The 14,765-nt window shown below is 37.6% G+C and overlaps 1 protein-coding gene across 1 annotated transcript in view; it reads right to left on the reverse strand.

The window, feature by feature from the left end:
* SH2D4B (SH2 domain containing 4B) overlaps window positions 1-14,765 on the reverse strand; it is a 67,231-nt gene that overhangs the window by 18,765 nt on the left and 33,701 nt on the right. Inside the window, exon 6 of the mRNA XM_009641945.1 lies at window positions 12,130-12,257. Coding sequence (XP_009640240.1) covers window positions 12,130-12,257 — 128 coding nt within the window. The remainder of the gene's footprint in view (window positions 1-12,129; window positions 12,258-14,765) is intronic.

Genomic DNA, 14,765 nt, shown 5'->3' on the forward strand with positions numbered 1-14,765 from the left:
TGGTCTCACTGTAAGAGCATTTGCCCAATGAACACACTGAAATGTCTAGAAGTTAATTGAGTTACATGGTAGTAAACAAAATAGCGCATTACAGCCTCTGACAAGCTGCTAATTTGCTAGAGTTGCTAATACTTTCCACTGGGCTTTTTATATCGATACCTGATTTGTATTAATGTACCTATGATATTTTAATTTTAATTTGCTTTTTATCTGAGAATATGGAAGTTAGATTTTGATTCCTCATTGCATCCAACAAGACTCATTAAACCTCTAGTTCGACCTCCAGCTCCATAAGCAACAAGAGATGACTTTTTGATTCTGGGTCCACTCTACATCAGCCCTAGGAAGGCAGCCAATGCTCATCCAGGTGGGTAGGGACCAGAATGGCATCATCACTAGGGTGCAGTAAGCTCCAACTTCTCACTTCCCATGGTACGTTTCCTTGTATCTTATGACACAGCTGTGGATTGCTCTACGCTTCTGGCATGAAACTATTAATTTTGGGATGAACTTAAATTATTGTTATAAATTTGGCCCACGTTTTATAGCAAATTTGATACACTATCATTAATACACTAAGTAGATAATCAACTGATAATGGCAATTATACAGCACAACTGGCTCTGCAATCACAACAATTTGTGAGTACAAGGTATAAAAACTTTTCATGAGGCTTTAATGATAACGTTCTTGATTGTGAATTAGAAAAGCAGTTGAATATGTTCTCAATTTGTTTTTAAATAATAAAAAAATCCCTTGGTTATTAACAAAAATACATTCCCCACAAAAATAACCAATAAACCCTTCTCCTTTTTATAATGAAATGAATAGATCCAAAAGGCAGGAAAACTCTACATGTATACAAATATCTACATGTGCCCATGATGGTCTTCAAAAGCACATATACCTCACAGCTTACCTGGAACACTATAGTCTCATAGGTGTTGAAGAAGTTGTCAAGATACATTTTACATAAACCCAAATGACAACTGTAATCGTAAATCAGAGTGTCAGCAGAGCTCACTCAATAGAAGGAGAAACATACAAGTCACAGTTAACACGCAGCCCTAGAATTCAAATTTTACAGCTGGTGTTACAACAGATAACTAAGCAGAACAATATACGGTGTTCTTTGCTTTTCATGCTTTTCCAGAGGTGAAGGAAAATGGTTTTGCCTCAAATATATTCCAGCTGTGCAAGGTTTAAGAATGCATACATTTTTTAGGTACATTAGCAGTCAAATGTGAAATCTGTTTACATCTGTGAGAATCTTCCAGACGACATCTTAGAAGAACTCTTAGCTTAGAAAGACATCTTCAGCTTAGAAGAAATATTTCCAGATGTTTTTTATCAAGTAATCATTAGGAATTCTATTGCTAGAAGGGACACAAATTTGAATCGTGCTATATCGGAAGTATTTTCCCATATTCAAATTAAAATAGCAGTTCCAGACAGATTTCTACAGCAGTTTGAGTGTGGTATTTTCTGTAAGTACTTTACTTAAGAAACTATACTTCTTTATCCAGCTCAAAGAAAAATAAAGCTATGGATAATAGTGATTAATTTTTCTTCTCACACACTTGGCTAGATTTGGGAACTTTAAGCTAACTTTGTTAATTACAGAGCCTTCTAGCTGCTTGCAACATTCTTGCATATTGATTTAGCGTACTGTTCCTCAGGGGAAAAAGGTACCTTTAATCACTCAATAAAGTGAACCAGACACTGAAGCACTGTTGAAAGTCAAATGGGAATAACATTTGGATAGTAAAAACTTCAGACCTAACGAGTGGCAGCGTAACAACCACGTGCAGCTCTTACAGTGATCCAGTTCCAGACATCATCTGGGGCTTGACCCAGTTCTCAGTTAAGCCACTAAAACCCAGCCACTAAACAGCCTCATTTCCTACCAGCACTGGGATTCAGGTGAGCAAGCTAGCAGCTAGGCTCAAACTCACAGCAGGATAATATGAATCAGGTGTTTGAAACCACTACTTAGTAAGCAGAAATGGCTTCAATGGAGAGACCAGCTTCATCTGAGGTTCTGAAAAAGTTACAAAGAGAAGAAACCAGGATTTTTTACTTAATTTCTAATACAAAGTCTGGAATTAAGAGTCTTTCATTTATGCTAAATTTCATCAATGGAACTATTCCAGTTTACATGGTAAGAGGATCTGGGCACAGACAGCAAATGTGCAGAATCATTTGCTGCTACCAGCATCTTGGCTCTCAAAGCTTCCATCCCCACCCTGTAAACAGTAGCATGGTTAAGAGAGCAAATAAGAGATGGAGCTCTGTCCCGTGACTAATGAATTATTACTTTCTTGTATCTTGCATTGAAATACCTATAAATGTTTGCAGCTCACTTCAAGTACAAAAGATTCTTTCTATCAAGCATACTGGAATGAATTTACAGTTGCCACATGCACTCATTGTGAGAAGCAGTGTAAGTGCAGTGGCAGAATGTTCCATGGAATTACATTTATTTTTGATCTGAGTCCTCCTTACCATGGATCAAGAACTATTGTGCATTATATTACAGATGCTAATCTTGGACAGAGATTAAAGGTATGATCCAGTCAGAGCCCATACTAAACAGCATGCTAATCTGTATAGCTCTTTTGGAGTTTTACCTCTGAAAAAGATTCATGAGTTTATGATTTGACAGTCTTTGACACCGAAAGGCCAGGAGAAGGAGGAAGAAGAGGGAAGCAAGGGAGCTGTCATTCCCTTAACTTTAGCCAGGGAAGGGCAAATTTGTGTTTCCCACACTCCATCTGCCTCCATACCAGCATCACATGGTGAAGTTGCACATACGGGTGCCTACAGAGTCACAGAAACGTGACACAGAAACGTTTCCGTATCATCTCCTCCTGTTTATGTCCTGTGGTGAAAGCAGTTTAAGTGTCACAGTCTGCTCCTAACTCTGTGAACTGGAGTTAAGCTAAACCAGCAACATAATTTTGCACAGCTGCATGCTTTTCTCCCCTGCATGACTACACACCATACCTGCTGATACCCTGTTTGACAGAGCTGTGCTTGCTTAGCAGGAAAATAGCATTATTTCAAAGGAGCTGTCGAATTAATAACTTGTAATCTTTAGAACTGAGGCTGGATCAATAGGACTGTGGTTTCAATACTTCGTGTAGCAAGACAGAAAGACCAGTAAGAAGGCTATCTGCTGGGAAACCAGTAACATTTTCTGACCTTGGGCCTGCAAGTATTTGCTGTGCTTTAAAGAGAAAATATTGCAGATAATAAATATAGCTTAGTCTAGCATATGCTAAATAAAATACATAGAAGCCTGTAAAATAGAAAGCATGCTTTAAAGAGAAAATATTGCAGATAAAATAATAAATATAGCTTAGTCTAGCATATGCTGAATAAAATACATAGAAGCCTGTAAAATAGAAAGCATGTTACTGTAAGCACGCAGGCAAAGGAACAAGAGCTGAACGCATGACTGATCAACAGTTAGATACAGACTAACGATAAGCAGGGTACCAGCAATTCATCCAAGACTAACAGGGCTCTGCAGAGGACACCTGTGGCACGCTAGAGGGGGTGGTCAGGAAGCATCCAGATACAGCATTTAAAGACAGACGGTATGAGCTGAATGTCTTGTGCTGTAGCGACTGACACCTGAGTGCACCTTGCGCGGGGATGAACTAACCAACTGATTAACACAGCCGATATACAACTGACACTGAAAGGAGAAAGCCTGATCCAGCATGTAAGGAACAGACTACAATATGTGTAAAAGGGAACCATTCAGGCTGCTGGACAGATGTACGGGGTCTTCCGTGTTTGCTTTTGTCACCATAAAAAGTGACCATATTTCTTCTAGTCTTAGCATAAACAACCTTTGTAAATGCCAGGGCTTTTTACTTGAATCTAACATTCCTTATTTTCTTTAAAATGGATCAATTTAAAGTCTTTATATATGACTTCTTCCAAAGAACTCATGCTCTTATATCACTTTTTTTTTCATAAGCAATTCTCCATTTCCAAACACTAACAGCAGAGCTTTCCCTTCAGGAACACCTCTTCTCTTTGTTTTATGTAATGTGATAAAGAAACCCTGACTGAAGGAGCTGCAGGAATACAGAAATGTTCTCACACACAATCCAGCTCTATAAGGAGACAGAGCACAGAATTGTAATCTAAAATTACAGGTAAAAACATTAAGCTACCATGATGGCTTACTAAATGAAATCATAATTGCTCATTAGGTCATGCTGTAATAGCAGCACATGGAGAATAAAATCCTGAAGTGTTTTAAATAAAGGGGACAAGAAGTCTTCAGAACATAAAGCAATTTGACTTTCAATAGCAAAACATTTTTTCATTAAGAAATTAGTAAATTCACCTGGAAGTAAACTCTGTGAAAAAGCTGGTGCATATTTTTCATAAATGCAAAGAATTTTCTGGCACAAACTTGAACAGACTTTTTTTATTTTAAAAAACCACCCTTTGACCAGCAGTGCACTGTATGGGCACTGCACCTGGCCTGTTTGTATCCATGAAACCGGTAACACTTCAAACTTGTTTCCCCTTTGTGGTCACATGCTCTTTAGTATCTCTCATTTTTAGTGTCTACAATACCTGTCCAGAAAAATTGCTGCCTTCTATCTTTAGAACATGCCTAATCTTTAGAATATAGCTTCCAGTTAAAAAGCAGTCAAGAAGGACAATGTATTGTAATAGAGTAAGAAAGCTAGTTTCACATTAGCAATTAGCCTATTTACATTAATTATTCAATTGCCTCATTCTACAATTTCCCTGCTGTTCTTTTGTGCTTCCTTTCTCCTTGCAGCGTGTTACAGCTCACATTACTTCACTTCGATACTTCGCTCCCTTCCAAGGGGAGCCATGAGCCTAAAACATTTATTTTGTTTGCTAATAACCTGTCTGTGTAGACACTTTGGAACTGTAATGGCATTAGAAAAGCAATTCCAAAGCCTTCAAAAGAACCGACAGACTGAAACAATCATTATGACCTAAGTGGAATGACTTAGTATATGAAGGATCATCTTATTTCTCAGAAAACAGCAAAACACCCCTCATTTCTTAAGGAAGAAGCTGAGAACTCAATTAGAGCCAACGAACTATTTGGGGTTTGTCATATGTTATGGGTCTGACTTGACCTGAGACATAATCAAGTACCAGAATCTACCATAGGATCTAAACACTTAACTCCAAATACTGTACTATCTTTGGAAAGTACTACCAGAACATCCAGCAGATGTTTGATAAGAATATGTTCTGGAAATACAAAAAATAGTGTTCCATCTCACAGCAAGTAAACAGATGATTAGGGCTCCAGTAATTATGTATAAATCCACCCATATGGAGAATGTATACAAAACTGCAAGGACAAACTGTTTCATGTATAGCGCCCCAAGAAAACCTCTATGTGTAGGTTACAAACATTACTGCTTTATAATTATTTCAAAGTAAAGTACAATTACAGAATTATTACTATTTAAAGGCTGTGGTGCAAAACCAGAGTGAACCTATCATCAGTCCTTCAAACACTAGACAGGTTTTCCAGCCTGACTTGTCTCATTCAGTGTTTAGCAATGCCTTTATGTGAGACAACAGAGGGCTCTCATCCACCCCGCGTGGCCACTGTGGTACCAACGTCATTGGCCTCTGTGCCCAAATTCAGCAGCGACGGGGAGCACAGGGCTAAGAAGCCTTAGATACTAATGCGCTCTGTTTAACCACAGACCAGGGCCAGCAGGGGTGACAGCAGCACGTGCCTCCCTGCTCAGGCCTGGCAGGATGCCTCAAATCATTGTCTAATGGGGGGTTATGGGATGAGAGCACAATTTGGTCTCCAAACTTGTTCCGTATCTGTTCTTTCTGCCAAGATTCCCAGCAAAGGTAACGCTCATTCCTAACAACATTTTTGAAGAAATTCATGCAGATTAGGAATGAGGATTAATACTGAATGACCATGGCATTACTCATTTTACAGAAAATCGACCTGGTGGCAATAACTATCAGCCTGTGTTGGCCTGGGTGCATACCCGCAGTATTCACAAGCCACAAAGTCTACAGATATTCAAACTGCTGATCACAACAGCGTCAGCCCTCTCTGAGAACAGGCTGGCAGAGTAGAAAACAGAGAAGTCTACCTTTTCGGTAGAGTAAGTCATAGTCTCTTCTAAATCTATTGTCTCAAAAGGCTTCTTTTTTTAATCTTTCCCAGACAATTGTTGAAAATAAATTTTGATATTCTGTAACTTTTTTTAATCTCGCACTTCCTTTTCTTCATTTAGTTGCATAAATCAGAGACCCAGAGCTGTCCTGCAAATGCATGCAAGGTAACAGGTACACTGTAACTGACAACCTTTATTTTAGCTGGCTTTATCATTTGAGTCAGGAATTCTCTGATTCCATTCCAGATGCTTCCCAATCACAGGATGTTTTAGATACCAAGCTTTGCATATAGCTATTTTTCAGATGTGTCTTTCAAGGCCTGTGGAAGACAGTGGAAAAGCTCTCAATGAATTCAGATTTCTAACAAGTTCTTGTATCTTTTTTTTTCCCCAACACAGTACCCCAACAACAACAATTCTAGAAGGGGGAAAAAAAAAAATCCCAGAACCCTGGGGCTCAGTTTACTTAAGCAGAGAATCTGTGAAATTTCTCAAATAGAAGTAAAAGCTAGATAAAGATAAAGCAGTGAATTAGAAAACAGATCATTCACATCAGGAAGGCTGTGCTTCTGCTAGATTTACAACACATGCATTTACTGAATGATGGGAAGGTTCTTCTTCAAGTGCAGAAGAAAAAGCGTGCTTTTATGTTCAAAGCAGCAAACTGCATTCACTGTTAAACGTTGTTCACACCGAACCACTACCATTTCTGTGTCCCTCAGAAAACGTTACAATATGAGCTATATTTTATAAGGTATATTTCCACGGTTCAGCTATACTAATATGACCAGTGTTGCCACTGCTACTCGAGGACTCAAAAATTAGTAGACTTCCAGAAACAGTGAGTCTTGAAACCTTTCCTGAGAGCATCTGATTTGCAGAACCGTTGTCACTAGTTAGGTCCACTAGATTTTCCTCTTGAAAACAAATTTCTTCCTGAGAACAGTATTAACCATCTGAAATTAAACCTTGATCTATAAACATTTGCAACATGATCCTGTTAAACTGAAAATTGTCTTCCCTGGCTTCCCTGACCTCAGGGATTACTCAGCTTCTGCTTCTCTCAGCATTTTTCAATCCATCCTTCACCTTGCTCTGATCAGCTTCTTCACCACTTGCCACTCTCTTGGCTACTAACTGCGCTGCCAGCCTGACTTCCCTCAATAAAACAATTCTCCACAATAGGAACCATGCTACTGCAATTACATTTTAAAGGGCAACCACCTCATGTTTCCAGATCTGTGGTATCAGCCTCTGAACTTTCCTTTCAATCTGAAGGCAAGTAGAGATCTGATAGTGCTACAGTAGATGCTTAGCAAACAGGCATACAGCCACCTCTCAGACAGGCAATGAATAAATTCCTCATTTTGTCATACCATATTATAGTCACTATACATCTGAGAGATCCCTTTTATATCATGGATAACATCAACAATCATAAAATGTTGGTCTCTGCTAAGGCTGGGGAAATATTTGGAGATCAACCCATCCTGTAAACAGCAACACTCTCCAACGTTCTGAATGGAAAATAACCAAATGCAGAACAGAATACATGACAGTGAAAAGTCTAACACCTGAAGTTAAAAAAAAAATATCAAAACCATCAAAAGTAACAGCTGACAAACCAGTGGGAATGGGAAAAAAAGCTGAAACAGATTTCAAGCAAAAGAGAACAGTTAAAGGACAAATGGAAGGCTGAGCAAACAAATGGAAATATTGTCTGTTTCAGCCACCAGCATCCTTTTGAGAAATACTTATGGGAAGAAGAGGCATCTAGTTTTGTTGCCATATGGAATTCTATTCCCAGTGCCTTATGCCTGCGGTTAACCAAAACCTACAATTTGCTAATGCCTGTGTGAGTCTGGCAAAATTCTTCAACATACAGGGAAGGCTGGTAACTTCCCCTTCACTTGGCATGTGTTGCAAAGAGGTTTGAAAAGAAAATTCCGGTTCAAAGCTAAACTTGGCCAAAGCAATGAGTGTGTCTCCCTTTCTAGCCCTTTTGAGAGACAGACCTCCCATTCTAAACACCAAATTACATACCAGACTTTCAAGGTGCACCAGCAACCGAGATCTCGGCAAAGAATGTTCTGAATTCAGATTTACAAAAAAGTTTCATACTTCTTGATGCAATACTAGGATGCCCTTCTCAGTTAGATTCACCTGCCCACATTCATCAATTAGCAAGTAAGAAATCAGATAAGTTTATTAACTTCCTGGATATCAAAATGATCAGAGTTTACCTTTAACTACATTTAGACCAATTTCTTAGTTTTCATGGTCAAAAAACTGAAAGCATAGTCCTTTTCACCCAGAACTAGGACAACTATTAAACAATACAAACAAAACAGCTGGGTTTTGTACAAAAGATACAGACACCAATTACCTCATATCCCAGGATAGTCTCAGTGACACCTTAATTGCTTGCTCTGATTCTCCTTTATTTTAGCAGTTTGAGAACTGAGCATCATTGCACTGTGGCCAGTAAGTAAGCATACTTAAAAGTTTCATTGCTTCCCAATCCAAATGAAGCAAAGATCATCTAATCTAATGGTTTCTGAAGGGATAAAAGATGCTTTTAAGTCATAAATAACATTTTTAAAATAGATATTTAAAAACAACATTTTTTTCTTTACAAACTTAAAAAAACTCACCCTATATTGAAGGGGTAAATGATCTAATTTTCAGCAGGGATCTACTACTCAAGCATAGCAAAAATAATAGCATTTACATCCAAAATTCAGCAGAACATGACAGTTTGTATCTTCAACATGTTAATTTTTTTAATCAAGACAACAGTAAAGCCTATTCAGAATGAGCCAAAAACATCTGTTAGTGGAGTTCAGATAACTGATGATAATTTCAAGAGACAAATAGAGACGGATGAAATTGAAGCTGATACTCATTTAAGAAGTAACTTTTTGTGAATAAGGAAGGAGACGCTCAGATTTCAAAAAGGGTTTTCTTTACTGCAGATTTTACCACTCCAAATGAAACATTTTGCACTGATTCTTCAAATGACGACAAAAGAAAACTTCAGGTACATTAAGTATGCCATACGTTACCCTGTTTCACATACCGTGAAAATGCCCTAGACATTTTCATGTTTTAAAATGCAAATATGCCCTAGACATGTTTTAAAACAGAATCCAGATCAGTTTGGTGACTTAATGTGGGACAAATGCCAAATATACGAGGGTAAAGACATTTTTGCATTATTATTTGGTCTTTGTTATTTTAGCCTAACATGTCTGTCTCAAACCTTTCTCTGTATAATTAGAAAATATCATATGTCCATAGTACAATTTGAAGACAGTGAATCGGCTAATGCTTAGCTTTAGCTGAAAAGCTGAACAACATGACAGTCAAAGCAGGTAAGCAAATGTCTATTGACATCAGCAAAACCATGTAATTCTGTAACAAACCAATATCTACTTTTTCAGTAGTGCTATAATAGATCTCTTAGTGCACTGCATTCAAAAAGCCCTTAACATGAGGCAGAATATTATACTCCCATTTTATGGTCCAAAACTGGGATATAAGAAAATACAGAAGTTGTTCAAGGGTAGGAAGGACCTGATTATACCTGTTTGGAGAGATGCTTAAGGTTTCAAGAACCCGTCATCACCACACTAGGCAACATTAAATATGAGGCAGCAGTTCTTTCCACAGAAACATCCCCCTATCCAAATGATGATTATATTATTGCCCCATTGGCTCAAGTGGTTAGCCATGATTCTGGGCTTTGCAGAACAGCTTTCATTTGTACTGCCAGTTTCTTATACTAGCCAGATATATTCTGCTGTATTTTTGTTCATACACAAAAATCAAACATAATGTCCCTGTTCCCCAAATACAGTACAAAACCACCACACAGAAGATCTTAAATAGGCCTATACAATAGAAGTCACAATCTTTATTTTAGTAAGAAGTAAATAAAGAATACGATTTTGGGATAGATCAAAAGTTTTTTGGTTGCCTTCCCCTGCCCCACTCCCCCTACCCCCAAATTGGAGGCCAATACAGTGAAGAGGGCTTTTTTTCCTGGAAAAAAAAAAAAGAAGTATGTCAACACTTTCAAATATTTTGCTCTGGGTTTCTTTTATGTTTGTTTGTTTTTCCTCGAAGTTTGTCTACATTACAAAATGTAACATAAACACTACATAAAACTACAAAACATTGACCACTGCACCTGTAACAACCTGGTGTTTAGCTTCCACCACTCCAGAGGAGTTACAAGGCAGCTGAGCTGTTCACTAAGGATTACGATGAACCTGAAAAGAGCTGCAGAAGCTCAAAGTGCTAACCCAGCACACAGGTACCAAAGCAGCATTCACGTGGATCTCTGCAAAGAAAACCACTGAGCTTTGTGCTGGGAATCTCTCAATTTTCTTTGTCAGGCTCCTTGAGTGGGAACACGACAAATGAGGTACTTTGCTCACTTCTGTAAATGTCATTGGCTAGTCACAGTTTCTTAATATATGAACGGCATGATCTGCAAAACTAAAGAAATATCATTAATTCCTCAATTCCTGCAGTGATTAACAGACTAACCCAAAGCCCCTGAAGTTAGTAGAAAGACTGCACAGGCATTAGCTCAAGCCCAGGTGCCGCCTCAACCTCAGGCATGAATTCTGTTCATAACTACTCATGTCAATTTACATGGACATGAACTACCCACCAGCAGGGAAAACATTTACCATTGCACCACACAGAAAGATCATGGTTGAAAATACTTTTGAAAAATGTCCACCAATGAAATTTTAATCAATTTGTCTCTCAGAAAGAAACCACACCAAATGCCTTTTATAAGAAAACAAAATACCCTGTTTGCATCATTGTTCAGAAGAAATGGAAATATGGAGCATTTACAAGCTACTCAGGACTGACTCCAGTGTCTTTGACTAATTAAGCCAATTAAAATAGCAGCTTTCTGATGTCTTCTAACACATACGGATCTGCGGATCATAAAAAGAGATCTGAAATATATGAAACACTAAACTTGTTCAGAAATCTTCCTTGCCCAGTTCAGTTTAGAACACCCACACATGTTCATCTTACGCTTAGAGAATCACAAAAATAGGATCAGGGTCAGCTTAGCGCTTTGAACAACGAAATATCAGACTCACCAAAAGCAGCAATAAAAAAATATTGAGATTTAACTTTAAAGTCTTTCTAGTCCCCTCAGTTGTGTCAGCTCTTAAGCCAGAATTCTTCTTTTTCATAACATGTTTAAGTATAACAAATATAAAGATCATTGCTAATACCTATGAAAATACAATGTTGTACCTATGAATTTGATATCTAAAATTCAGTTGCATAGCAAATGCTATACGAACAAAAGCCTTAGAGATGCTTGGAACTCCAGCAGGTATGACAGCAAATGATGGATCTAAACGTTGTTTTTCCCATTTAATGAAAACTGCCTAAAATCATACCCTCCCAAGTCTTTTTGTGAAAAATCAAGGTATTTCAAAAACGTTTTTGTTTGCAAAATAAAGTGAGAAGGACAAAAATGCTACCCCAGTTTAGAAAGCACAACAGGGATTAAACAGAGATGAATTTAAGTCCTTCTTGCAAATCAGGTAAAGCAAAAGCTTCAATGTCAGTCATCCACATACCATATTGCTACGGTATTTGCCTGTTTATTTTGGAGTCCTCCTCACCCTATCTTGGTCTCATTCCTCCTGCTTGGCTTGCTATTTTACAGCAAGTATATTTTGGCCAAAATATTCCTAAAAAAGCTTGGGTGATATGAGTCACGAATCAGACTACCTAATCAGAAAAAAGAAAACAGGAAAATCATATGCTAATAATAGGAATTATGCAAAAATCCTATTTTAACAGACAGTAGGTTTCACAATGTCAGTAGATGTTCCTTTTTGTGAGGAAAGCTGGGAAGATTTATTTCCTGAACATATACTTACAGCTCTATTATATAAGAAATGAAGGACCAGTGTATTACCGTGAAACCATTGAGCAATCCTGTTGGTGTCCCTCTCAAACCCAGCACGTCGAGGGATCTGCTCTTCTTTGAACCAGCGAATGATGACATCTCGGGAAAAGGGTCTAGGAGGACGCTCCCAGATGTTACTGCATTGAAAGACAAGTAATTACGGAAGAAAGTCATACAGAGAATTAGCAGTGTATGAAAGCAGGGGACAATACAAATATTAATCTCTTTTTATATATATATTTGCAAAACATACAGCTACAAAATAGTCAGTATAACTGCTGTTTAGTACACCTCAACTGAACAATTTTAATCTTTTTTGAACTTTTTAAAATTATTTTGAGGTTTTATGGAAACCAGAATATTTTTATTTTACATTTATAATGGAACCTTAAACATTTTCTCAAGCACAGAGCTTAATTTGAAAAACAATTTACCACAAAAGATGCAATGGACATTTCAGTCAGCTTTCTTTTCCACCTCATTTTTATTGCAATGTATGTATTGACAAGCAAAGTTTATTTTTTTACTTAGAGTATACTCCTTTTCACTAGCAAGAAATTTTACATCAGAATCTGCTACAATAGGTTGTGTATCCAAACCACTGAGCACAATAGAGGGAATGTTTTGTTTAAACTCTTATGTTCCCTTTGCATTCTCTACTTGCCAGCCTCCCTTACTGTTTCTACTACTTCCTATGCATTTTAGCTAGCAGGAGGCAAATCAGGCAAAATGTGGAAAATCCATCCAGCTACCCCAAATACAGACGAAGGTATATTATACCAAATGAAAGTATGACTGCATTGCAATTAAGCAATCTCATTTACCCTGACAACAGTAGTAAAAGAGGTTTTACAATGGATTTCTGTATTGTTGGAGGTCCCATGGATTTCTGGGTGCTCAAACTGTTCACAGCAATTACACATCTTCTTTACTGTTCTTCAGATAAATAAGATGAAGGCTAGCGTGGGTATGTCTGCTTGTACTATAATTTCACTTTCATTTGGCGAGACGTACACTTCACGGTGCCCAGTACAGTAGCTGGCTACGTACCTCTAGCTTTCTTACTCCACCTGCCATGGAGCTGCCAGTTCATGTTGTATGTTTCTAGACGATGTAACGGAGAACTATTACTAAAATTAGAACATCAGCTGAGAAGTCACCAAACAGCATTAAACTAATTTGTGAGATAATCAAGAATCCTCAAAACCAATGAAGGTTCTGCAACTCATGACAGCAAGGTGCTCTTTAGGAAGGAATAAAAGCAAAAAGATAGATGCTGTCTGCTTGATGACATGCAACTGAGTCCTCCTTTCAGCTTGTCTTACTATTACTAAAACTATTGATTGATTCTGTTGATAACAAGTGATGAAGCCCACAGTGAACGTAGTAGTTATCGTTAAATCACACAAACAGGTGTGAGTAGATCTGACCAGCATTCATCAAAATTTAAAGATACAACCATAAGCAAAGGGAGAAAGTGAGAATTCAGTTATAGACACACATTAAAAAACCAAACTACATGTGTTTCTTATTTCTGTTTTTGAATGTTTTCTATAAAGAAATAAGAAACCCTTTGAATTCCAGGACTCTACATTCCATTCTCGTTTCTTAACTCATTTCTCTCCAGTTCAGTTTAGTTTTGAAAAACTTGTCCAATCCACAATTTTTTCTGCCCTGGGCCAAATCTCAAAGTCGCTCTGTCAGTTCCTACACAGCTACTGTGGTTGAGCTTGTCCAGTAGGGGCAGGAGGAAAGAAATACAACCACAAAAGCAAAAAAAGAAAAACCACAGCAGGCAAAAGGTTAAAAATGAGTAAGCGGGCCAAAGAGTTTTGTCAGGAAGAGAAAGCTCAGCAAAATAAGACAGACAGTAGGAAAAAAAATCAAATGGAAGCTAAGCTATATGAAAATTGTAAGAAAGATCTCAAGTAAAAATTAAAGAATATTATTTTCATGTGACTTTTTCAAAGAAAAGGCAATGCAAGGTAAAAACTACAGGAGCTATGCTTCATGCTGAAAAACTTAAGAGACATAACACTGAACCCACGTTCCCTTGAGGTAAATAACCACATACTGTGCACCTCCTGCTTGACCTCCCAGGCCACTGGCAAAGTAAAATTTTAGATACACACCTGCTCCTGCTTTACCATACCAGTGTTAGGTGTGAGAAGCTGAATTATATATATGTATGTATATTCAGTGTTAAAGCACGTGTTTTAAGCAACTTTTATTTTTCTTGATACCTTTACATGGACAAAGAAGAGGCTTAAGAGATTAAAAAAATAAATACTGCCTGTTTTTTGAAGTATAGGCATAGCTTAGAAACAGATAAATAGTATTGAGCCTGAGCTAGATAATGATCAGAATATTTTTTAGTTTTTCAGGCCCTTTTTGAAAAGGATCACATGTAGCACCACCAAATTCTATAGTAAATAACCTCACCTCAGAAGCTCAGAACTTGAGGTCAAAATTATGGACTGTCTTTTTCAAAATCTGCCACTTTTATTAGTGTTTTTATTACTTCAATTTGAAGAAAACTTTAAGGAGTTTGGAAAAATAATGACAGAATTCCTCTGACAAGTTGATTTGATGGTAACTTTAAAGATTCTGCGCTCTCTGAAATCCTGATTCCTCCTCAAACTGGG

Source organism: Egretta garzetta, unplaced genomic scaffold (assembly GCF_000687185.1).
Source record: "Egretta garzetta isolate BGI_Z169 unplaced genomic scaffold, ASM68718v1 scaffold56, whole genome shotgun sequence".
In the NCBI taxonomy this organism is placed as follows: Eukaryota; Metazoa; Chordata; class Aves; order Pelecaniformes; family Ardeidae; genus Egretta; species Egretta garzetta.